The sequence below is a fragment of the Oncorhynchus nerka genome, linkage group LG4, assembly GCF_034236695.1.
Source record: "Oncorhynchus nerka isolate Pitt River linkage group LG4, Oner_Uvic_2.0, whole genome shotgun sequence".
NCBI classification, from domain to species: domain Eukaryota; kingdom Metazoa; phylum Chordata; class Actinopteri; order Salmoniformes; family Salmonidae; genus Oncorhynchus; species Oncorhynchus nerka.
Window position 1 is genome coordinate 57,358,981 of NC_088399.1, and position 27,426 is coordinate 57,386,406.

Here is a 27,426-nt window from a genome sequence, read left to right on the forward strand (position 1 = left end):
TTTTCAATGACGGCCTAGGAACGGTGGGTTAACTGCCTTGTTCAGGTGCAGAACGACAGATTTTCAACTTGTCAGCTCGGGGGATCCAATCTTGCAACTTTACAGTTAACTAGTCCAACGCAATAACGACCTGCCTCTCTCTCGTTGCACTCCACAAGGAGACTGCCTGTTACGCGAATGCAGTAAGCCAAGGTAAGTTGCTAGCTAGCATTAAACTTATCTTATAAAAAACAATCAATCATAATCACTAGTTAACTACACATGGTTGATGATATTTCTAGATATTATCTAGCGTGTCCTGCGTTGCATATAATCTGACTGAGCATACAAGCACACAAGTATCTAAGTACCTGACTGAGTGGTAGTAGGCAGAAGCAAGTGCGTAAACATTCATTCAAACAGCACTTTCGTGCGTTTTGCCAGCAGCTCTTCGTTGTGCGTCAAGCATTGCGCTGTTTATGACTTCAAGCCTATCAACTCCCGAGATGAGGCTGGTGTAACCGAGGTGAAATGGCTAGCTAGTTAGCGCGCGCTAATAGCGTTTCAAACGTCACTCGCGCTGAGCCTTCTAGTAGTTGTTCCCCGTGCTCTGCATGGGTAACGCTGCTTCGATGGTGGCTGTTGTCGTTGTGTTGCTGGTTCGAGCCCAGGGAGGAGCAAGGAGAGGGACGGAAGCTATACTGTTACACTGGCAATACTAAAGTGCCAATAAGAACATCCAATAGTCAAAGGTTAATGAAATACAAATGGTATAGAGGGAAATAGTCCTATAATTCCTATAATAACCTCAACCTAAAACATTTTACCTGGGAATATTGAAGACTCGTGTTAAAAGGAACCACCAGCTTTCATATGTTCCCATGTTCTGAGCAAGGAACTGAAACGTTAGCTTTCTTACATAGCACATATTGCACTTTTACTTTCTTCTCCAACACTTTGTTTTTGCATTATTTAAACCAAATTGAACATGTATCATTATTTACTTGAGGCTAAATTGATTTTATTGATGTATTATATTGTATTCTATACTTATTATAAGTTACAATAAGTGTTAATTCAGTATTGTTGTAATTGTCATTATTACAACAAAAACAAAAGAAACGGCCAATTAATCGGTATCGGCTTTTTTGGTCCTCCAATAATCGGTATCGGTGTTGAAAAATCATAATCGGTCGACCTATACTTTGTGCGCGATTGTTTATTGTTAGGTCGGTACGTTTCCGGCTGGTTCATTCCCCGGTGCTGCCTTACTCAAGAAAACAGAAAAAGAGACTGACAAGGAGTAAGAAATGTCGGACCAATGCGCAGCGTGGTATGTGTTCATGATGTTTATTGACTGAACAATGAAAATACAAAATAACAACGTGAAATAAACCAAAACAGGCCTGAAAGGTGCAGAAAACACTAGACAGAAAATAATTACCCACAACTAAAATGGGGAAAACAGGCTACCTATGTATGATTCTCAATCAGAGACAACAAACGACACCTGCCTCTGATTGAGAACCATACCAGGCCAAACACAGACTACCCACCCCAACTCACGCCCTGACCAAACTAAGACAAAGACATAACAAAGGAACTAAGGTCAGAACGTGACAGACGATGTTTGTATGTGGCTATATTAACTCAATTATATATATAGTTTTTAAATGGTTTGCCAACTGATATGTGACACATAATAATGCAAAAATAACATGCAAAACAGTCAAGCCCAAAAAAAGCCCAGCTTTATTAACTCAATGATATATATATTTTTTTTTCGTTTTTTGCTAATAATGTGGGGCTCAAAACAGGTGGGGCTCACCTGCCGTGAATGAAGGGGCCCCGCTGGTCCTGCTAGTATTGCGCCGCTGGTCCTGCCAGCAATGGAACACCGGGAGGCACACACCTCTTCTGAAACAAAAACGCGATCCTCTGTCAACGTCTCGCTTCAGTTCACGCGCACATCAGAGAACTACAGCCCTCTCAAAGGACTAGGTACGAGCGCGAGAGAAAATAGAAGCTAAATACACCACGGGTGCTTGAGTCGTTTTATGTCAGTTACATGTAGCCTACTGTTCAATACCTATATAGCGTTTGGATGAATCAAAAGGCATACTTGAGAAAATAACAGAAGGAATCAAGTGAGCAGCTCTCAGCTCTGAGCACTGAGCAGGCATGTCCCGAAGGAAGCAGAGCAATCCAAGGCAATTTAAATGTAAGTTTCTATTTCTCTACCTTGTGTTGCTTTATTAAAAAACATATTTAAACACATGCTGTATTATCTTCAACATATAGAATGTATTTCACAATAGAAAGTGAGACATCATTACGATCAACTTTTGATTCGTAAATATTTCAGCAGCCTAGGCATGTCCCGAAGGAAGCAAGGCAATCCAAGGCAATTTAAACGTAAATGACTTCTGTGTTGCTGTATTAAAACACAGAAAACACGGGTTACTGAAATATTTACGAATTAAAAGTTAATTGTAATGATGTCTCTCACTCTCTATTGTGAAATACATTCTACATGTTGAAAAAAATACAGCATGTGTGGAAATATGCAAGCGTATTTGGAAGAAATCATTATAGCAGTAGGCCTATATACTATATAATGAATGGTCACAATCATTTGTAAATAGTTGTATACAAAATGTTCTGGAGTTTTGTGAAATGTGGTAATTTTTGCAACTGTTCTTGAGCTAGTGCAGTCTACTTTTTGTTGTTGCTCTTTTCATACTATTTCTTAGAAGTGTATGATTTAATACAATGTATCCATGTGTTCCATCAGCAGCCATGTGAAATCCTTAGATTAGGGCCAACTGAATGCATTTAAATTGACTGATTTATTTATATGAACTGTAACTCAGTAAAATCTTGTTGCATTTATATTTTTGTTCAGTGTATTTTTAACCACTAAAAGTCACTGCATTAAATATCATTTTTCTGTTTGCTTGTGGGAAGATGTGTATTGTCATTTATCATTGATTCGGGGTAAAATCACCCAACACATTCTGATGACCTGTCCTAAACCTTTAACCTCATACAAACCACTGCCCTCATATGGCATTTGTTTACACATTACATGTTTCTAAATATATATATATATATATTTCATCATGACTATGCCCGTGGCTGTTTATGATATAGGGTATGTTATTGTTATGACAGTGTTATAACTTATTACCGAGAGTTCAAGGGAAGTGTTTACCTTGTATATAATGCAGTCTGTTCTGCTCACCTTATGTCATTGGACTGCCTTGGTGTTATCAGAGTAAAAACTCTAGTGTGTTTAAATCATTGAACTATTTCAACCCTTCTAACTTACATTAGGTCAACGCACCTGTATGTACTTTAATACAGTGTGTACTGTAATGCTGTGTGTACGTCTCACCCCCTATCATTGGGTTATACGTCAAAGTAAAAACACAAGTATAGTTGGGGGAATGTGGTGAGCCTGAGAGCCAGCCCATCAGCACAGACAGTTATAGCAGAGGACAAAAAGGTTGTTAAAGGGTGAGGAGGATTTTTCTGCTCCCCCTTCAATGGAACGCATTGCCCCTGCCGGTTATCTGGCCATGCGATTCACAGTGAGCAGAGTATTTTAATATTTAGCTTATTCCATTCTCTGGGGTGCCCTCTGCAGAGCAGATAAAAAAAGAGGTCTGAAAGAGCTCCATTAATTTGCCCCGATGACTGAGGTGATAAGGGGAGATAATGGAGAAGATAAGCTGTAGAAGATACCATCAGACACCCCATTATTACCATTAGAATTCCAGCCTGGCAGTCTGCAGTTTCCTGATAATCCCCCACCACCACTGGATGATAACACAAAAAATAGTCACTCTGTCCACACTCCCGAGGCCCTTTGTTATCCCACCTCCAGGATATTCTGATAATATGGTGATATATATATATTATGTCTTTTTTCCCCCGCCTCAACTTTTGTGCCCATATTAGTATAATTATTTCTCTATTTTTTTCCATCACACAGAGATATAACAAAGGCATTTCTTTCTGGGAATCTTTCACGTTGGTTTTTCCACCTTCTTTCATCTTGCCTTCCTCCCCCCCCAAAAATACAGAGCTTTTATTGTAATAAGAGTTAGATCCCAAAACCAGATAGATGAAAAGGTGGTGTTGTATGGGAAAACATATCAATGGTATCAGCCAAATCTAACTGGCCCAAGTTGGTAGCAGCTGTTGTTCTTTGCCTTATCACCTCTAAGCCAATATGCCAATAAATATTGTTCAGATTGGGCTGGCCAAAGTTATGACAGGGGGATTCAAATAATGTCCAGTGCATTGCAGATTGGGCTAGGCTGGGTATGTGTGATATGTGGTCGTGCGTTGAAACCTTCACAGTGTCCACACACCACCATGTCTCTTCTACACACACTGTACAACTTTAAGTAGTACCGTATTAATTATTTACATAAAATTGCATGCAATGCACTCTGGGTGATTTGAAGCGTAAACAGTCAATTATACCGTAAATTCCAAAGAAATCTTGGTTTAACAGTATATTACTGTTACTGTACAGCACTGTGGGATTGGCAACTTGCAACCTTTTCAAACAATTAGGATTGATAGGACTGAGAGACATCAAGATCTGAAGTGAACCAAACATGGTGTGTAAAACGTTTACTGCATAGGATTTACCTAAACAAATTAATGTCCAGTGCATTACACAAAAACATTACACTAATAAAAACAGTGATTTATACGGTCCATTTTTACATTAATCAACAGTAAAATACTGTGAAGCATTATACTCCAACATACTGTAAATGGTGCATTATCAAAACATTTTGTGGGCAGTGAAAGAATTGCTGTATTTTGAATGATACTGTAATTCCATCCCACAGAATACAGTATCGTAACGTATCTTTGGAGCGCTAAAAACCTTTTGACCACTAATGGGTGCACGGTGTTGTTGTTTCAGGCTCATTAACGTATTTTGCGGTTTGCCTTGTAAGAGGCTATATTCGTTGCACCCTCTATGTCCTCCGACGAACAATCAGACAGGCAAAGCATCAATACAAGACTAAACTTGAATCGTACTACACCGGCTCCGACACTTGTCGGATGTTGCAGGGCCTGAAAACTATTACAGACTACAAAGGGAAGGAAAGCAGAGAGCTGCCCAGTGACACAAGCCTACCGGACGAGCTAAATAACTTCTATGCTCGCTTCGAAGCAAGTAACACTGAAACATGCACAAGAGCATCAGCTGTTCCAGATGACTGTGTGATCACGCTCTCCATAGCCGATGTAAGTAAGACCTCTAACAGGTCAACATTCACAAGGCCGCAGGGCCAGAAGGGTTGCCAGGATGTGTACTCAGAGCATGCGCTGACCAACTGGCAAGTGTCTTCACTGACATGTTCAACCTGTCCCTGACGGAGTCTGTAATTCCAACATGTTTCAAGCAGACCGCCATAGTCCCTGTGCCCAAGAAGGTAACATGCCTCAATGACTACCGACCCGTAGCACACATGTCTGTAGCCATGAAGTGCTTTGAAAAGCTGGTCATGGCTCACATCAACACCATTATCCCAGAAACCCTAGACCCACTCCAATTTGCATACCGCCACAACAGACATTCTTGTCGTGATGTGTTTTGTCCTTTGTATATTTGTATATTTTGTTTTTTATCCCAGCCCCCAGCCCCAGCCCCCGTAGGAGGCCTTTTGCCTTTTGGTAGGCCGTCGTTGTAAATAGGAATTTGTTCTTAACTGACTTGCCTAGTTAAATAAAGGTTAAATAAAATTTAAAGATCCACAGATGATGCAATCTCTATTGCACTCAACACAAGGTACACCTATGTGAGAATGCTATTCATTGACTACAGCTCATTGTTCATTACCAGAGTGCCCTCAAAGCTCATCACTAAGCTACTTTACAGTAGGTGTACTGTAAAATGAAATACAGAATTTTGCTAGCCACTGAGTTACCTGTAAGTTACGGCTGTAATGGTTTTCGTCCTCCTCTTCTGGGGAGGAGTAGGAAGGATCGGACCAATGCGCAGCGTGGTAAGTGTCCATAATATAATTTTAATGAAATATAACTGAACACAGAAAACAAGAGAATAAATGGAAACCGACACAGTCCCGTATGGAGCAAACGCTGACACGGAAAATAATCACCCACAATCAAAATGGGGAAAACAGGCTACCTAAGTATGATTCTCAATCAGAGACAATGATCGACAGCTGCCTCTGATTGAGAACCATACCAGGCCAAACACAGAAATACAACGTAGAAAAAAGAACATAGACTACCCACCCCAACTCACGCCCTGACCAAACTAACACAAAGACATCATAAAGGAACTAAGGTCAGAACGTGACAACGGCAACCCCTTTACAGTGTATAGTAGTTCCAGGTGATCAGAATTTGAATCAACAATATGAAATGTATGTTCTAAATATTCTAAATTCCCCTTATTAATTATAAAAGTCTGACTTCTATTGTTATTATATGCCAATTTGATAGTGTGGCTCTCAGTCAGTGAAGAATGAATAATTCCCAGATCAATGCGACATGAAGAGGGGTGACTGCATGCCAGCGTCTCTCTCTCCATCCCCAGCATCTGTGCACTCTGCTAATTAGGTAGACTGTGTTGTGGTCCATTGGTCTACAAAGAGGCGGCAGGTAGCCTAACGGTTAAGAGCGTTCGGCCAGTATCCAAAAGTTTTCCGTTTTTTAATTCCAGATCGTACTAGGTGAAAATCTGTCAATGTGCCTTTGAGCAAGGCACTTAACTCTAATTGGGTAAGAGCGATTGACACATGTACAGTAGTTGGGACCTGACTAAGAGGAGTTCATGTTCCTTTCTCTCCCCCTCTACAATATTATAAAACAATACTCTGCATCGTTTCACGTTGATGATGGATATCACTGCGACCAAGATGGCACAGGGATGAAAGGACTGTTGTCAGGTGATCCTCTCTGTTAGCAAGCGGAGCACTGAGCGGTCTGGCCAAGTCAGACCCTGTGGGAGGTTATGAAAGGTGTTGATGACTGCTTTCTTTGTTAAATGAGGGGGGTTGATAACTACTTCCTCGGATGAATGAAAGGTGTTGATTTGTTACAGTGTTTCCCTTTTGGGGTAGATTTACTGTGGTGTACATTTGGGGCTATTGTGTTGAGAGGCTGGTTAGAAAGTATTGGAGTTGATGAGAGTGAATGAATGAATTGTATGGACTGTTTGGGCAACTTTCTGTTGTTCCTCAATATGCAGAGAAAATGTGCATTAAATAATATAATCTGTCTTCAATTAACCACACTGGAAAAACTTTTAAAGTTTGTTTTGTGATGGAAAAATGAGGTACAAACTGGTGTGAACTGCTTAATTCCAGAATTGACACAATCATTGCAATCCATTGAAATTGGCCTTGTTCTTTTCTGATATAATCAATGTAAAAAAGCAAGACAAACAAGATGTTTATTTGACAAATCTTTATATGTTCCAGTGTTTGTAGATTTGCTATTAGTGATGTCCAGCAAGCCTGCGGCAACAAAATCCCTTTTATTTTCAGGTTAACCTTCAGTTAGCTTGCAGGGATCAATGCTTGTGTTAGTCAACCACCATTATCAGTTACACGATCTCCCTTCTGTTTGTTGTTGTTGAATAACATCGATACCAATATCTAGTCTGCGAGTTGTGAAGAAAAAAAACACTGCAGGGTTGAATTCTTTCATTGATTAGTTTTTCTGCACAGAGGGAGGTGGATTTTCCTCAAAGTATGGCAGGATAATCAGTGTGTTCTAATGTATTGTAAATGTAAAGGATTTGATTCAGAGAGGAAGGAAGTTGATTTTGTTCTGTAATTCGCTTAATTTAATTCCTTGTTGTAATTTGAATAATCGGTGAAGTTCAGAAAGGATTTGACTGTAGAGAAAGAGAGAGAGAGAGAGAGAGAGAGAGAGAGAGAAGGCCTAACCCTACTAGAGTCTGAAGTCCAATGTCTCCTGTTTTCTGATGATCTGGTGCTCCTGTCCCTAACCAAGGAGGGTCTACAGCAACACCTAGATCTTCTGCACAGATTCTGTCAGACAAGGGGCCCTGACAGTACATCTCAGTAAGACCAAAATGATGGTGTTCCAAAGAAGGTCCAGTTGCAAGGACAACAAATACAAATTCCATCTGGACACCGTTGCCCCCCCCCCCCCCCCAAAAAAAGAATGTTAACTTCCACAATGCTGTGAACAATCTTAGAGACAACGCAAGAAGGGCCTTCTAACTCTATTACATAAAATTCGATATACTAAGTATGATCTGGCAAAAAATACTTGAATAATTTATAGAACCCATTGCCCTTTATGGATGTGATGTCTGGGATCCGCTCACCAACCAAGAATTCACAAAATGGGACAATCACCAAATTAATACTCTGCATGCAGAATTCTGCAAAAATATCCCCAGAGTACAACATAAAACAGCAAATAATGCAGGCAGAGCAGAATTAGGCCGATACCCGCTAATGATCAAAATCCAGAAAATAGCCGTTAAATTCTACACCCACCTAAAAGGAAGCGATTCCCAAACCTTCGATAACAAAGCCATCACCTACAGAGAGATGAACCTAAGTAAATTGGTCCTGGGGCTCTGTTCACAAACAGACCCCAGAGATCCCCAGGACAGCAACTCAGTTAGACCCAACCAAATCATGAGAAAACAAAGAGATAATTGCTTGACACATTGAAAAAAGTTAACAAAAAAATTAGAAAACTAGAACGCTGTTTGGCCCTATACAGAGAGTGCACAGTGACAGAATACCTGACCAGTATGACTGACCAAAGCTGCTGCTCCAGTTTCAACTGTTCTGCCTGCGGTTATGAAACCCTGACCTGTTCACTGGACGTGCTACCTGTCCCAGACCTGCTGTTCTTAGCTATCTAGAGACAGCAGGAGCGGTAGAGATACTCTGAATAATCGGCTATGAAAAGCCAACTGACATTTACTCCTGAGGTGCTGACTTGTTGCACCCTCAACAACTACTGTGATTATTATTATTTGACCCTGCTGGTCATTTATGAACATTTGAACATCTTGGCCATGTTCTGTTATAATCTCCACCCGGCACAGCCAGAAGAGGCCACCCCTCATAGCCTGGTTTCTCTCTAGGTTTCTTCCTAGATTTGAGCCTTTTTAGGGAGTTTTTCCTAGCCACCGTGCTTCTACACCTGCATTGTTTGCTGTTTGGGGTTTTAGGCTGGGTTTCTGTACAGTACTTTGATAAATCAGCTGATGTAAGAAGAACTATATAAATACATTTGATTTGATTTAAGGAAAGCTTTGACTATTTACAGACTCAGTGAGCATAGCCGTGCTATGGAGAGAGGCCGCCGTCGGCAGACCTGGCTCTCAAGATAAGACAGGCTATGTGCACACTGCCCACAAAATGAGGTGGAAACTGAGCTGCACTTCCTAACGTTCTGCCAACTGTTTGACCATATTAGAGACACATATTTCCCTCAGATTACACAGACCCATGCAGATCTCACTTAGACTTTTCGGCAAAACTCTAAACACATTCTCATACTCAAAACACATTCTGCACTCTAATGCACATGTCATCCATACTGGTAAACACAAGTGGCAACAATCAAATACAAATAGAGAACCCATGTCATTGATTGAACACAACCACTCAAAATTGATTTAACCTGTTTCAAATGATGCGACACAACCAATATAAACCAGTTCAGAGAGCAAACAGGTTGTTGAAGGTGGGAAGGAGAACGTCTGAGAATGGATACTGTAGTACAGTGCATTGTAGGCTGTATACAGTACAATAGACAAATTGTATGGCCCTGAACATTGTGCTTTACATTTATTAACAGTACTGACTGCTCAATAGATTTTGACTGGTTGCAGGTTCATATCAACAAAGAACAAGAATTACAGTATCACAGAGACAAAGGACAAGTTTGTGAGATGCAGGGTACAGTACTGTAAAAATAGGGGTACATGGAGGAGGAAGAACAAAAATCTAAATTGCAAAGTGCAAAGCAGAAAAGTATTTCTGATCAAAAGACAATGACGTAAAAATATGAATATTTTTTTAGATTAAAAATGTACTTCTCCCTGAGAATTGTATGTTTTGAATGTGTTTTCTATTTTTGCTTGAGACTATATATAAATTTGATCACTTTGTTTATGATTTGAGAGCAGTGTTTGATTTTGAACACAGGCAAAACTGTTTTGAGGCGAATGTTTCATTTTGCAAGAGGAGTCAGAGGTTATGTAAATAGTGCTTGAAGATGAGGTTTTGTGTTTAATGTTTTCAGGAAATGGAGCAAGGTTTCAGAAATTGTGTTTTAGCAATTGAGAAAAACTGTAATTGAAATTGAACCGTGAGTGAGAGAGAGAGGGAGAGAGGGAGAGGAGAGGGTCTTGGGTCTGAAGAGGAGAGTGAAGGTGATAAATTGGAAGGGAAGACAGACAGGTCTGATAAACACAGATTGGTTGATGTGAGGCAGCCAGACCAGCCACCAAGGAATCAACAGTTTGACTGTTGCAACTAGATCAAAATCTCTAGATCTCTTCAAACAGGGGGAACAGTAAGCAAGTCAAGGACAAACCCAGGTCAACTGTCCTTCCGTCTCCTTTCCTTTCTGAGTGTTAACACTACCGGTGTCCCTCTATTGTGAAGTTTAGGCTTTATTTTGTTGACACTAAATACAAGAGGCAACACTTAAGGAAGTATTGGTGCTCCTCTCCTCTCTCCCAGTTAAAAAGGGGGGGCGACATTCATTATTCTGGGGGATTTGAACCTTTGGTGGTTAAGGGCTGTGCAATCAGTCTTCCTAATCTCATTTAAAGATGGAAATAAACAATCAGTCTTCATGGTGAGGAAGAAAGCCCAGAGATGCACGTGGGTAGGATTATGGTAATGTGGGAATGAAACAAGCGTCTTTAATACACTGCACTAATAACTCTTTATGCATGCGAGAAGAAGATGGTTCCAACAAAAATGGGGGAAGACGAATCTCAATCACATTGTTTCTTTGAACCGAAAACTAAAATTTGCATGCAGATTTTTCAACATTAATCTGGGACTATTTGTTACAGATGGTAAATGTTCAGAGAACAAGTCAGAAAAAGGCCACAAAAAATCTCAGGGTAGGATTTCTGAGCTAGGATCAGGTCTTCCATGTCCATATGACCTTATTCATTATGATCTAAAAGGCTAAACTGATGCAATGTTGAGGGAGACATTTTTATCTTCCCTCAAGTCCTGGAGGTAAACAACAGTTAATTTAGGTCTCAGGTTGTGCTTTCTCTCTCTCTCTCTCTCTCTCTCTCTCTCGATTCCTGGCCCACTGAAAACAGCCCTGAGGTGATAGCAGCACAGACCTAGGGAGAAATAGAGAGAGGGAGAGAGAGTAAAGAGTGAGAAAGAGTGAGTGATATAGAGAGAGGCCAGAGATAGAGAGAGCCGTTAGTCACGGCACTGAGGAGATTGGACACACAATGCAGCATGGCACCGCACAGCGTAACGTGGTGGATCGGATTCCCTTGTCCCCAGCCAAGGTGCCACAGCTGCGTGTTTGATGTGTGGCAGCCGGGCAGGAGGGGCATGTGGAGAGTGCTATGCTCTCTCTCTCTCTGAAATAAAAATTCTGATCGCATTATTGGCATGAAATACAATTTGTAGATTTTTCCAAAGCAGTATAGTGGTATAGCATTTCAGTAAATACAGTACGATGCAATGAGGATAATGAAATACAGTTAATTTCAGTAGTAATAATAATAATAGTACATATAATCATGTATACAGGTACAACAATACTGCTGTTGTATTGTGTAATCTTCGGTTGATACATTTTATAAAAAATAAAAAATAAGATTATAAAAATATATATATATTGGCAAATAAATAAAAAACCAAATGTACATGTATGATGGTCACACTATTACTTGTAAGTTATATACAATGTAAATACTTCAAGTAGTTAATGGCCATGGGATATCCCTAAGACTATGGCAATCTTATACGTACATACTGTATCTGGCAGTAATATTTTAGGTTTCTCCCTCATCCAAATTCACAGCTTTATGTCATTAGTAAATGCATAGAAGTTGGGAATTCATTGAGATATTTTCTTGAAAAATATTTGGGAGTATTTCTGCATCTCTGTCTCTACCTCCCCTGTTGTGCAGTGACCACATACACACTCCTCTTTGGATAGCCATGTCTTTTTGTGTCTCCCTTTTTTCGATAGCCAATTAGTGATCACTGAGCCTGTATTTGGTCAGGATCTGTCTATGTTTTGTATCTCTGATAGCTCTGCAGATCAGGAGTACTGTGTTTAAGCATTTTATTCTTGATTCTGCCAGGGCCACATGCCTTTCCAGGTTTAAGGTGTTGTATTTTCTTTGAAAGTTCAGCCTGTGTAAGCCTGTGTAAGTTGGTAGTCTATTGGGTTCTGGTTGTTTTTAATTGTGTGTTGTAAGGAGCTGTTTTTCTTGAATATTTTGGGGATTTAAAGTAAGGTCTTCTGATGGTATTATTTCATAGAGGTTTTCTAAAATAAAATATCCAAATGTTACCATTTTGAATGGCTAGGTCATTCCTTTGTTTTCCATTTAAAACATTCCATTTCTCCCAGAACAATCTTCAATCTCTTTCAGAGTATTTCCAAAATGCTTCCATTTCTTCCATCTTAGATTTTGTTTGTATTCTTTCCATGTGTCACAATATTGTTGCCGAACGTCTCTATCCTGTGGTTGGTGATGTTTTCTACTTGATTAAGCTCTAAAACATTTTCTTATGAGATTACTTTCAGCATCAAACAATTTCCCTTTTTGAGGTTTCCAATTGTAATTTTTTCCCCCTGTTTGCATAAATTTAGTTTTGTGGCTACTTTATGATATATCTCATTTCATTTATTCACAGCCAAATTTATGTCAGGGAGGTTTGGGCTGAATGTACTTGAAAGGAAATCAGTGATACAGATTGTAATTTCTGGGCAATGCACTGCTGTGTTTAAGTGTGCTGCGATGTCAGGGGCCCATCTGTATATTTTATTTAGATTAATCAGTGTACACAAACTCCCGCCCGTAATGGTGTCTGTGGTCTGACAGTGAATGCATTAATGGTGGAGGGGTTCAAGTCTGAGATTGCATAGTCAACAACATTGGTCACAAGAGCTGAGCAGTAGGTGAATCTTCCCAAAGAAGAGATGCACTCTCCTTTCCATTTTAGTTTACTACCTGGTCAGGGCTATTTCTATTACTAGTGGGGCATATGGAGGGACGTCCAAATGTACTGTATGTCTATTACCCTCAGGCTTTGCGGTTCAGAAGCTGTTCTAGCATTAAAATCCCTACACAAACTGACATTCCCCTCATCTTGAAACTGGTTGGTCTCTCTTTGGAGATGATCAGAAAACTGAATCTGAGGGAGAAGCATAAACCACACCTATGTATAAATCATTGTCACTAAGGATTGTGCCCTTTTCTGAGTTTAACCAAATCTGGGTGTTACCCTTTTTATTTTTCTCAGTGAAGGGTCCCGTTTATATCATATGATCAATCCTCCCAAGTCCCTGCCCTGTTTTATGGTTTTATGTTTTAATGATTGAAGTAGAATTTCCCTATAGCCGAAGGACATTTAGAGTTTGTGGTCTTAAGACCTAAGGTAGAGGAGTACACGCCCTGGAGAATTCAATAACTAAAACCCAACTAAAATATAAATGCAACATGCAACAATCTGAGTTACGGTTCATATAAGGAAATCACTCAATTGAAATTCATAAATTAGGTTCTAATCCATGGATTTCACATGACTGGGAATGTTGGTCATAGATTCTTTAAAAAAAGGTAGCGAGCCTCCCGGGTGGCGCAGTGGTTAAGGGCGCTGTACTGCAGCGCTGTACTGCAGCGCCAGCTGTGCCACCAGAGACTCTGGGTTCGCACCCAGGCTCTGTCGTAACCGGCCGCGACTAGGAGGTCCGTGGGGCGACGCACAATTGGCCTAGCGCTGTCCGGGGTAGGGAGGATTTGTCTGGTAGGGATATCCTGTGGCGGGCGCAGTGCGCGCTAACCAAGGTTGCCAGGTGCACAGTGTTTCCTCCGACACAGTGGTGCAGCTGGCTTCCGGGTTGGATGCGTGCTGTGTTAAGAAGCAGTGTGGCTTGGTTGGGTTGTGTATCGGAGGACGCATGACTTTCAACCTTTGTCTCTCCCGAGCCCGTACGGGAGTTGTAGAGATGAGACAAGATAGTAGCTACTAACAATTGGATACCACAAAATTGGGGTGAAAAAGGGGTATAATTAAAAAAACAAAAAACAAAACAAAACAAAAAGGTAGCGGTGTGACCACCATTTGCTAAAGAGTTGATCAGGCTGTTGATTGTGGCCTGTGGAACATTGTCGACCCAGAGCATCCCAAACATGCTCAATGGGGTGACATGTCTGGTGAATATGCAGGAAGAACTGGGACATTTTCAGCTTCCAGGAATTGTGTACAGATCCTTGTGACATGGAGCAGTGCATTATCATGCAGAAACACGAGTTGATGGCGGCGGATGAATGGTACGACAACGGGCCTCAGAATCTCGTCACGGTATCTCTGTACATACAAATTGCAATCGATAAAATGCACTCTGTTCACAACATTGACATGAGCAGACCGCTCGCCCACACGACTCCATACATGCTGTCTGCCATCTGCCCGGTACAGTTGAAACCACGATTCATCCGTGAAGAGTACACTTCTCCAGCATGCCAGTGGCCATCAAAGGTGAGCATTTACCTTCTGAAAGCGGTTACGACGCCAAACTGAAGTCAGGTCAAGACCCTGGTGAGGACGAGGTGCCCGCAGATGAGCTTCCCTGAGACCGTTTTTGACCGTTTGTGCAGACATTCTTAAGTTGTACAAACCCACAGTTTCATCAGTTGTCCAGGTGGCTGGTCTTAGACGATACCACAGGTGAAGAAGCTTGATGTGGAGGTCCTGGGCTGGCGTAGTTACACGTGGTCTGCGATTGTGAGGCTGGTTGGACGAACTGCCAAATTCTCTAAAATGACAGTCCTATGGTAGAGAAATGAACATTTAGTTCTCCGGCAACAGCTCTGGTGGACATTCCAGCAGTCAGCATGCCAGTTGCATGCTTCCTCAAAACATGAGACATCTGTTCCTAATGAAGTGACAATGGGCTGATTGATTTGAAAATGCTTCTTAGGTTTCACGCCTTAGTGTTATTACGAACACTGGTAAGATGCATGTCTATGGAGATGCTAACCATTGCACTAAGGCCGAGGACGAGTTCAGGTCCAGGGACCGTAGGTTGAGAAACACTTCAGATCACATTGACTTCTATTGAAGTCTCAGGTGCTGCTGCAGTGCTGTGTCCCTGGGCCAAGCAAGCTACGGTCACCAGGTTCGAAAACCAGGAGCCAGGCATCAGCCAGCATTGTGTGTGTTTGTGTGTATGTGTGCGTATGTGTGTGTGCTTGCGTGCGTGCGTGCGTGCGTCTGTCCGTGAGTGTGCATGGTATAGAGGCAGTGTAGTGGCTGAGGCTCAGGAATGATTTCCACATTCAATTACCTCACCTCTAATTAGGGGACCTGTGGAGGGCCCCAGCTCTGTGATACAGGCCCCATACTGTACTGTGGAGCCAGCTGATAGAGTGCACTGGCGCTATCACCTTGCAAACACACTCCTATTACATCGCAGGAGGGAGACAAACATAACCATGTAATTTACAGTCACTCAGATCATACCTGCATATTTTATTTTGTAGGTTAGTGTGTGTGTGTGTGTGTGTCTCTATGTGTTGTGGTTTCTCTAGCTCTTCTGATTCAGTCAGTGTTTGAGAGAAGGAATGCTTCTCCCTCATCCATTTATGTACATTTGTATTGTTCGTATCACAGTCAGACTACCAGAACTTATAAAAATGTTTTTTTTAGTGAGCTTTATCAACAAGTGAATTACAACAAAATCCACCCAATCAATCAATCAAATTGTATTTGTCACATGCTTCGTAAACAACAGGTGTAGACTAACAGTGAAATTCGTATAGGCCCTTACCAACAATGAAGACAGAAAAAAAGTTAAATAATAGAAAAACAATAAAAGAAGGAATAAATACACAATGAGTAATGATAACTTGGCTATATACACGGTACCAGTACCGAGTTGATGTGCAGGGTACGAGGTAATTGAGGTAGATATGTACAGTACAGTGCATTCAGAAAGTATTCAGAGCCATTCCCAATTTCATCATTTTATTACATTACAGCCTTATTCTAAACTGGATTAAATTTCCTCATAAATCTACACACAATACCCCATAATGACAAAGCAAAACAGTTTTATTTTTTATGTTTGCACATTTATTAAAAATTTAAACAGAAATACTTTATTTACATAAGTATTCAGACCCTTTGCTATGAGACATGAAATTGAGTTCAGGTGCATCCCGTTTCTATTGATCATCATTTCTACAACTTGATTGGAGAAACAAATTCTATCGATTTTTTCCCGGAAGGTTCTCTCATCTCCACAGAGGAACTCTAGGGGTTCTGTCAAAGTGACCATCAAGGCCCTTCTCCCCCAATTGCTCAGACTGAACCAGGTTTTCCTCTTGTCTGTGTTTAGCACCATTCTGTTGATTTTTTATTCCACATCAGTTAACTGATGCTAGCAGTAGAATCCGATTTAAAAAACAGATACTGTCACGTCTACTCCTGCTCCGGAATACTATCCACCGGTCCTGGGAATCATCATTGCTAACACCTGGCACTCATCATTACGCACACCTGGCACTCATTGTTATGACTCACACCTGGACCTCATAACCTCCTCTTTTTAGGTCCCTTCCTTTTGTTCAATCCTCAGTTGGTATTGCACCTGCGTTCATGTTACCTCGCTTCTGTTACTCTGTCTTGTTTCATGTTTGTTGTTTTCATTAAACGTTTCACCTGCACCTGCTTCTCGACTCACGGCGTCATCGTTACAGATATAAATATAACTTATGGAACAGTGGGGACTGTGAAGAGACAGACACACGCATACACATGATAACACACGCACTCTACACACACGTACACATGTACTCTGTCTGGTGTAAAGCAGACTGAACCAGGTTTTCCTCTATGCCTGTGCTTAGCTCCATTCTGTTTCTTCTTATCCTGAATAACTCCTTAATGATTACAACAGCCATGGCTACATGGAACTCTATTCCACATCAGTTAACTGATTTTGTATTGTGTGTATATACGTATGTGCTTAGTAAGGTAGTGGCACGAGGGCACACACTTAATGTGTTGTGAAAAGTATTATGAAATTAAATATATGTAACTGCCTTAATGTTGCTGGACGCCAGGAAGAGTAGCTGCTCCCTTGGCAGCAAATAATGGGGATCCATAATAAATACAAGCAGACCAATAACATGATGCAGCCACCACTATGGTTGAAAATATGGAGACTGGTACTCAGTAATATGTTGTATTGGATTTGCCCCGAACATAACACTTTGTATTCAGGACAAACAGTGAATTGCTTTGCCACATTTTTTGCAGTATTACTTTAGTGCCTTGTTGCAAACAGGATGCATGTTTTGGAATATTTTTATTCTGTACGGTCTTCCTTTTCACTCTGTCAATTGCGTTAGTGGAGTAGCTACAATGTTGTTGATCCATCCTCAGTTTTCTCTTATCACAGCCATTAATAAACTATGTAATTGTTTTAAAGTAACCATTGGTCCCATGGTGAAACCCCTGAGTGGTTTCCTTCCTCTCTGGCAACTGAGTTAGTAAGCCTGTGTCTTTAGTTACTGGGTGTATTGATACACCATTCAAAGTGTCATTAATAACTTCACCATGCTCAAAGGGATTTTCGCTTGCCATGCGGTAGCCGAGATAACAGCCTGACTTGGGAGGATGAAGTCTTTGAACATTTTTAGGGCCTTCCTCTGACACCGCCTGGTATAGAGGTCCAGGATGGCAGGGAGCTCGGCCCCAGTGAAGTACTCGGTCGTACGCACTACCCTCTGTAGCACCTTACAGTCAGATGCAGAGCAGTTGCCATACCAAGCGGTGATGCAGCCAGACAAGATGCTCTCAATGGCGCTCTCACGCTGTGTGTAAGAATAAGAGGGAGTAAAGTCTGTTGACATTGTCAGTTTTAAGGGACTCAAATCGAACAGCCAAAAAGCACACTGAGTCGGATATTTCAAGCCACATTTCAAACACCGTCGTAGGTAGTTTGAAGTCAGATACAAATCTGATTCCTGATTCCTGGCCATGCGACCTGTGTATGAATGGTCAAATCTGATTCCTGATCATGCGACCTGTGTATGAATGGTCAAATCTGATTCCTGATTCCTGGCCATGCGACCTGTGTATGAATGGTCAAATCTGATTCCTGATTCCTGGCCATGCGACCTGTGTATGAATGGTCAAATCTGATTCCTGATTCCTGGCCATGCGACCTGTGTATGAATGGTCAAATCTGATTCCTGATTCCTGGCCATGCGACCTGTGTATGAATGGTCAAATCTGATTCCTGATTCCTGGCCATGCGACCTGTGTATGAATGGTCAAATCTGATTCCTGATTCCTGGCCATGCGACCTGTGTATGAATGGTCAAATCTGATTCCTGATTCCTGGCCATGCGACCTGTGTATGAATGGTCAAATCTGATTCCTGATTCCTGGCCATGCGACCTGTGTATGAATGGTCAAATCTGATTCCTGATTCCTGGCCATGCGACCTGTGTATGAATGGTCAAATCTGATTTATTTGCCCTCAAGTGTTTTTTAGACTGTTGCCTGTTGACAGTTTGACAAGAACATGTGGTAGCTAACTAGCTTGTGAATTGATTAAAAACAAATGAGTGAATGTGCTAGAAAGCTAAGCAGCTACCTAGCTACTGTATATACTGTATTATACTATATACTGTACTGCTGTGGCTAGCCAGAAAGGACTCGTTTTGAAAGTTGGATCATCTTATCCTTTAAGGCTTTAAAAAGTGTTCTTACACTATCACTTTGAACATTCTAAGCAACTGGGAAACATCCGTGGCAGGCATTGTTGTCACCTTAGCTTGCTGCATAACTTCTGAGTGATAGGAAGCACGAGCACCACCACCAATCATCCCACACCACCGTGCACACACCCATCGTTACTTTGACAACTAGCGTAGCCATGTCAGCAAATGACTTCTGTCTGTACACACACAAAAGGCCTTACTGCTCAAAACTGATTTGAGCATTAAGGCCTGCAGTGTGAACAAGGCTTAAGAGCACACACATGCATGCGTACATGCATGCACAAACATACTCAGATGTGTAAGTGCACACACAGACACACATACACACGTTATATTCTTCTCTCCGTGTGGGGACCTAAAATGTATTTCCATTCAAAATCCTATTTTCCCTAACCCCTAACCCCAAGCTTAACCCTTACCCTAAGCCGTAACCCTAAACCTAACCACTAACCTCTTACGTGACTCTAATTTGAACCCTAACCCCTAAGTTTAAAATAGCCTTTGCCCTTATGCGGACGTGGGAAATGTCCACACGAGGGATACTTTTCCTTGTGTTACTATCCTTGTGGCGACTTTTGGGGATTGAAGATCCCCACAAGGATATTTGTATTTATTTATTAATGATCCCCATCCTGTGGTCCAGCAACATTAACAGTTATATACAGTTTAAAATTTGACATGACATTCCATTCCATAACACTTTACACAACACATTTAGTGTGTTCCCTCAGGCCACTACTCCACGATCACATACAGTATTTACAATAAAAACATCCATGTGTACGTGTGTGTAGAGTTCGTGTCTTATCATGTGTGTGTGTGTCTGTGCCTTTGTGTGTCTCTTCACAGTCCCCGTTGTTCCATAAGGTGTATTTTTACCTGTTTTTTAAAATCTGATTCTACTGCGTGGAATAGATGTCCATGTAGTCATGGCTCTATGTCATGTCTCTACACGACTGAAAAGTAGTCCAGGTGCGACAAAACTAGAAGAACATACACACACACACACACACACACACACACACACACACACACACACACACACACACACACACACACACACGCAAAACCAATATTCTCTTTACACCTCATGTATCCTCAGTCAGTCTCCAAGCATAAATTCGAATGTAAATATGCAAAGTTTCAAATGACTTTAAAAAATGTCATACAGTATTTCAAAGGTGAAAATGTCCTGAACTAATTCCTTCAGGCAGGTAGGTAGCCGCAATTCCTTCACCGCCCCTGATTAAAGCAAAAACAGGAATATACAAATATCAAAGAATTTGCGTAGCTCGGAGCAGCAATGAATCATTGGGATTTAAATGAGTACAATTGTGTGGAGGGGAGGAAAATTAATCAAATATGAACTTCCCAAAGGCATCAGGAGTAAATGAAAAAAATAAACATTGTACTGGCAGATAAAAAAGTGTGTTATGTTCTGACTACCTTCAGTGGCTTGCTTTTGCTTTTGTCAATATTTAGCCCTGCAGTGCAACCTTAGGCTTTTGGATCAGTTCCCGTTTTGCTCACTGTGGAATAACCACTTTGTTGTGTAGAGTATGCTTTTATTCAGAATTTAAAAGCAGAGTGGAGTAGAACCCATTGATTGTATCAACCTATTTCTCTCTTGATAAAAAATGTTTTCTATTATTCTAGTCTAATCTCTGCCTGAGAAGAGGAAAGACCTCTGCGAAGGCAGATTATATTGATCATTGATGTGGACATCTTATTTTGGGAATGCTTGAACTGACTGTCATCTCTCTCTCTCTCTCTCTCACACACGCTCTCTCAATTCTATTTAAGGGGCTTTAATGGCATGGGAAACATATGTTTGCATTGCCAAAATATGTGAAATAGATAATAAACAAATGTGTAATAAACAATAAAAAAAACAGTGAACATTACACTCACAAAAGTTCCAAAAGAATAAAGACAAATGTCATATTATGTGCAAATAGTTAAAGCACAAGAGGAAAATAAATAAACATAAATATGGGTTGTATTTACAATGGTGTTTGTTCTTCACTGGTTGCCCTTTTCTTGTGGCAACAAGTCACAAATCTTGCTGCTGTGATGACACACTGGGGTATTTCTCCCAATAGATATGGGAGTTAATCAAAATTGGATTTGTTTTCAAATTCTTTGTGGATCTGTGTAATCTGAGGGAAATATGTGTCTCTAATATGGTCATATATTTGGCAGGAGGTTAGGAAGTGCAGCTCAGTTTCCACCTCATTTTGTGGGCAGTGTGCACATAGCCTGTCTTCTCTTTAGAGCCAGGTCTGCCGACGGCGGCTTTTTTCAATTGTAAGGCTATGCTCACTGAGTCTGTACATAGTCAAAGCTTTCCTTAAGTTTGGGTCAGTCACAGTGGTCAGGTATTCTGCCACTGCGTACTCTCTGTTTAGGGCCAAATATCATTCTTGTTTGCTGTTTTTTTGTTCATTCTTTCCAATGTGTCAAGTAATTTTCTTTTTGTTTTCTCATGATTTGGTTAGGTCTAAAGGGATCGGGAGACAGGCACAGGAATGCGTCATCTTTTTTTAAATGTTAAATTTCACCCAAATTACAGCGTGCCATGTAAAGGCACGGGGACGAAGACCAAAGAAACGCGTATGCAAAACACAGGATTGAAACCACAAAAAAAGAGCGAGGAGTACCTTGAATAAATACACCGGGGCGAGACCCGTAATCATCTGCGCAACACAAGCGGCACGAAAGCCAAAACACAGCACAGGTACTCACATGACCAACGGACATTGGAACAATAATCGACAGCCCAATGGAAACCAAAGGGCACATTTATACAATTAGTGTGCGCAATGACAGTTCCGGAGGGATCCATGACAATATAGTGTTTTACGTTGTAGACTAAGGATATTTATGCAGAATCCTCCATGCAGAGTCTCAATTGGGTGTTTGTACCATTTTGTGAATTATTGGTTGGTGAGCGGACCCCAGACCTCGCAATGGGTCCTATAACTGATTCAAGTATTTTTCACCAGATCCTAATTGGTATGTTGAATTTGCTCATTCTCTCAATCTCTCTCTATTTTGTTCTCTCTCTCCCCCTTTTCGGAAGTTGGTGTGGAAGGGGGCCAGACGTTGTGTGAATTAGAGGAGAACGTGGCGCTGTCTTATGAAGACTCTATGGATGAGAACCTCTCTGATGATGCCGGCCGCAAAAGTGTGAAAGATGCAGATGACTCCAGCAGCAAAGGTGATGCTTCTACTTTTTATATGCTAGCCATAGTATATATGTTGGTTTCTTTATATACTGTAACACTTGATAACTGTTGAGATCCCCCACCTCTTTTGAAAAAGTCTAACCAATTAAGGAAATAAATTGTCGTCAAAGTTTTTGGTTTTATTATCCTGCTAAATGTCTAGAAAAATGCACAGACGTTTTATACTGTCTAGATCTAACTGATGGGACTGGCAGTTAGTTGGCTTTAGTACCCAAAGAAGGAACAACAAACAACCTGAAACACAATCATCTTCCATTCCCCTCTTCAACATCTCCAGTAACACCCACCTAGAGTGAATCTGTCACTCCTTCCCTCTCTTTCTCTCCACTCCACCCCCATCATTCTCTGTTGCTGGAGGATCATTTGTTGCCTTTTCATTCTAGAATACAATTTCAACAAGAAGTGCGACATTGAGTGAGAAAAACCTCTTCTTTATTAACAAATGTATTGGTCATAGAAGGTCAATAACAACATGATCGCTGCAGGGTTTCAACATTCCGGGCTACAGTATACTATCACTAGCTCTCTGAACTGAAATGAAATGACACACATTTCTCCTGGCCACACCTTACGATCACACAAGGCTAATTTGCGCACTGCTCCAGAGTCATTGAGGGGAGCATATTATATCTGTCGTCTCCCGTACTGGAATTCAACAATCCCAGGCCTTTTTTAAATTCACTTTCTGTTTAAATGGTACATATGTTATTTAAAAATGATGAATCTTCCCTTGAAATGTATTTCAATATTTCCTGCGTTCAAGAAAGTTTGGAGACAGCAAACTTTATAAACTACCTGCAAGGAGGAAATCTTCAGAAGGGAAATCTTTCTAATTGGTGTTTCAGTTAATTAGTATCCTTTTGTTCTTTCTGTTAAGGAACGAAAGGGACAATGTTTCAGTGCATTTATTTCTACAAATGAAATGTAAAATGTTTTGGCCACCTGCTTTTTTGTAATTGTGTGTGCTCGTCGAAATTATATTTGTCTACAGGTGAAGACATGTATTTGATATATTTTAAACAATTTACATGTACGCTAAATGACCAAAAGTCGAACTCGTCGAACATCTCATTCCAAAATCATCGGCATTAATATGGAGTTGGTCCCCCCTTTCCTGCTATACCAAACTCCACTCTGCTGGGAATGCTTTCCACTAGATGTTGGAACATTACTGCAGGGACTTGTGTTGGGCGATTAGGCCTGGCTCGCAGTTGGCGTGTCAATTAATTCCAAAGGTGTTTGATGGGGTTGAGGTCAGGTCTCTTTGCAGGTCAATCGAGTTCTTCCACATGATCTCGACAAACCGTTTCTGTATGGACCTCGTTATGTGCATACGGAATTGTCATGCTTAAACAGGAAAGGGCCTCACCCAAACTGTTCCCACAAAGTTGGAAGCATAGAATCATCTACAGCATTGTATGCTGTAGCCTTAAGATTTCCCCTCACTGAAACTAAGGGGCGTAGCCCGAACCATGAAAAACAGCCCCAGACCATTATTTCTCCTCCACCAAACTTTACAGTTGGTACTATGCATTGGGGCAGGTTGCATTCTCCTGACAACCGCCAAACCTAGATTTGTCCGTCGGACTGCCAGGTGGTGAAGCGTGATTCATCACTCCAGAGAACACGTTTCCACTACTCCAGAGTCCAATGTCGGCGAGCTTTACACCACTCCAGCCGACGCTTGGCATTGTGCGTGGTGATCTTAGGCTTGTGTGCGTGCGGCTGCTCGGCTATAAAAACCAATTTCATGAAGCTCCCAACAAACAGTGCTGACATTGCTTCCAGAGGCAGTTTGGAAAGCGGTAGTGAGTGTTGCAACCGAGGACAGACGATTTTATGCACTACGTGCTTCAGCACTCAGTGGTCCCGTTCTGTGAGCTTGTGTGGCCTACCACTTTGTGGCAGCTATTATTGCTCGTAGACATTTCCACTTCACAATAACAGCACTTACAATTGGCCGGGGCAGCTGGAGCAGGGCAGAAATTTGACGAACTGACTTGTTGGAAAGGTGGCCTCCTATGACGGTGCCACGTTGAAAGTCACTGAGCTCTTCAGTAAGGCAATGCTACTGCCAATGTTTGTCTATGGAGATTGTGTGGCTGTGTGCTCGCTTTTATACACCTGGCAGCATAGGGTGTGGCTGAAATAGCATACTTTTGAATATACACCCTCATTGCCACAGTCCGGTGGTTCTATAATCGAACCTTGGCATTTGAATTGACAATGATTTAATGTTTAAAAAAGCATATGAATGAGCTCGTTAAGAAGCTAAGATTTAAAGTGGTCTTTTTTTAAAATAGAAACAGATGTTGCCCCTCTCTAGTCAGCAGGAAGCAGATTGTGCAGTCAACCTTTCTATCTGTTCTTGATTATGGTGATACTATTTATGAAAAGTGCAGCCGCCACTACTCTTATACCCCTGGATGCTGTTTGTCATAGCACCCTTTGTTTTATCACATGTTTTTATTACTCATCACTGTATTCTTTACCAAAACATTGACTGGCCGTCTTTAAAGTCATGTAGATCACATCATTACGCTCTTTTTTTGTTTACAAAGCCCTGCTTCATAAGCTTCTGACATACCTAACATCAGCAGAGGAGTCAGTCTCGTACTTTATGTAGACGTCGAGCAGTCAGGCACATACAGTTACGGCTGTAATATCAGGGTTATCATCCATTCTAAACAGAAAGTTCTTTTTTTTCTAGGCCCAGCCAAGCTAACTCCATTTCGTCCTCCCTTACAATACAAACTCCTTCTAGCAGACATCAGTACAGTTAAACCAATAATAGATGAATGCCAGGCTAGCAGCTGTGTACAGTAGTTTTGCAAATCTCTCTGTAATCTTCCTCATGTCCTTCATTCAACTGATGTTGAACTTTTCCTGTTAGTTTCGCAGAACATCACTGTTACATTACTGCATTGTAATAAACACACATCAGACATTTACTCCAGTTTAGGTTGCTCAAGGAGCACAGCTTAATGTCACTGTCCTGAGGCTGCATACTTGTGAAGTCTATACCACATTCTCTCTCTCATTCATTCCCAGTATGAACGGCGTCAGTTAGATAGCATAGACTCAGCTAATGCTTTAGTTTGCAGTCATATTTCAACAGTTTTTTAAAAAGAAATGTGCGTAATAACCATTTCATGTCTAAATGAATAGCAGGTTGACTGTAGAATAACCAAGTCGATGTTACCATTAGATGGCCCCTTTGCTGCCGAGTGAGGCTGACCTCTGAATTATCCTTCCTCAGGTGAAGAAGAGTGTGGACAATCAAAATCACAGGTTGATGATGGACACAGTGGGAAATCGGGAGTAAGGCCACAGAACAAGGAAGAGTGGGACGGACCAAGTAAGACAACACACACTACACCATTCCCGATTATTTAACCAACTCATAAATCCACCACAACTTCATCAAAATTTGCTGGACGTGTGGTGGACTTATGAGTTGGTTAATTAACCGGAACAAACACAAATCATACACGTAAAGGATCTGGCATATCTGGTTCATATCTTTTCATGGTTTTGTAGCCATTGTCTAGTGTGATATTACTAGCACAGACAGACATTCAGTCTTTGTCCCAGATTACTACAGTCAGTGTGGTATCGCCTCTCTCTCTCTGCTCTCCTTCAGGGCAGAACATGATTAAAAGGAGATAAAGAATCATATCCATGTCAGTAATGAGCTACACTGCCTTTTATCTGATCGTTTAGAAATATGTATTTTTCTTCAAGATTTTGCTGCTCTTTGGTGAGGTTGCTTAGGGAAGGGTTTTCCAAACCTCTCCTGTGGGACCCCCAGTCGTTCCAAGTATTTGAACTATTCCACAGCTAGCAGACCTGATTCAAATGGTCAACTAATCATGAAACACTTGACTAGGTGAATCAGGTGAGTTAGTTCTGGGCTATAACACAATTGTTAAATGTCTTATTGTCCCCAAGGAGAGGTTTGAGAATCACTGGCTTAGGGAATAATTACAGTATATGGAAAGGTGGTTATACACACTTTCCTCTGATGGGATACAACATATTTTATATATGAACCTTGAAATTTAAACAAATATGATTTTTTTTATGGAGATTTTTTACTTTTATGTCAATTGTGGTGTCCTGTCAACGTTACATCTTCCTAACAGTGAAATATAACTGTGTTATATAATCACAAACCTATTCTATAATCAATCTATAATAATAAGCCTGTAGGCATACAGTTTCAATTGACTTTCAACATTCATTATCACCGCCAACCACTCTGACTTGGATATAACTTTTTCCAACGGCCAAGAAATGTACATTTGATCCTGTCCAATAATAAGTCCAATAATACGTTTCGGGAGAGAGTAGAGCGAGAGAGAGATGAATAACGAGAGAGAGAGAGAGAGAGAGAGAGAGAGACAAAGTGAGACGGAGGAGCGTTACGGATACAGCAGCAAGTTACGAGGGCCTGGGAGGATCGGACTAGGGATGGGGATGGAAAATGGATTTTTAATGGCAGTGTTGGATTAGAGAAATCCCTGGAACAATGTTAAATCATTACAGCTCCAGACGACATCAAAGTCCCCATGATTGAGTCCCTAAAGCCTTTTCACAGGGGGACTGGCGGAGAGCAAAGCGGGTGTAAACCAGTGGCGAGACCAGGCCGGCCACATTGGGCTAGAGTGGATTGGAAATGTAAGAGCAGGGAGATACATCGGGAGACAGTCTCTTTACTTCTGATATATTACAGGATGTGATGTGGTGAAGCCAGGGATGTATGTAAATACTATATATATATATATATATAGTACATGTATATAGTCCTACAACTGAAAGTTGTTATTGAAAGGAGAATAGTTATGTGAAGTGATGAAGTCAGGGATACAGGATACATCTACTGTATAGTATACGTGTACATCTGAAAGGTATTTTTGAAAGTGCCATATTGGAAATGAACTCAGTTAAATAGCAAGAGTTAAATCAACTCCAAATGCAACACTTATTTGGGGTTTATATGGTCCCACCCACGGGTTGTGTTAAAACTACTCTTGTCATCGTGTTGATCTTTTTGGAGGTAAAGCAACACTAAATTAAGTGAATATCCAACCCTCAGAGAGTTACTTGAATTTAACTCCAATTGCCATTTTACTATTGTCAGTGTTGTTTTTAATCAACTCCCTTGCCATTTTACTATTG

At 41.0% G+C, this 27,426-nt stretch overlaps 1 protein-coding gene across 1 annotated transcript in view; it reads left to right on the forward strand.

Annotated features, from left to right (window-relative positions):
* Positions 1 to 1,960: 1,960 nt before the first annotated feature.
* Positions 1,961 to 27,426, forward strand: part of LOC135571430 (zinc finger protein ZFPM2-like) — a 41,987-nt gene continuing 16,521 nt past the window's right edge. Inside the window, exons 1-3 of the mRNA XM_065017671.1 lie at positions 1,961 to 2,200; positions 22,080 to 22,217; positions 25,505 to 25,603. Of these exons, the coding sequence (XP_064873743.1) occupies positions 2,161 to 2,200; positions 22,080 to 22,217; positions 25,505 to 25,603 (277 nt within the window). The 5' untranslated portion in view covers positions 1,961 to 2,160. The remainder of the gene's footprint in view (positions 2,201 to 22,079; positions 22,218 to 25,504; positions 25,604 to 27,426) is intronic.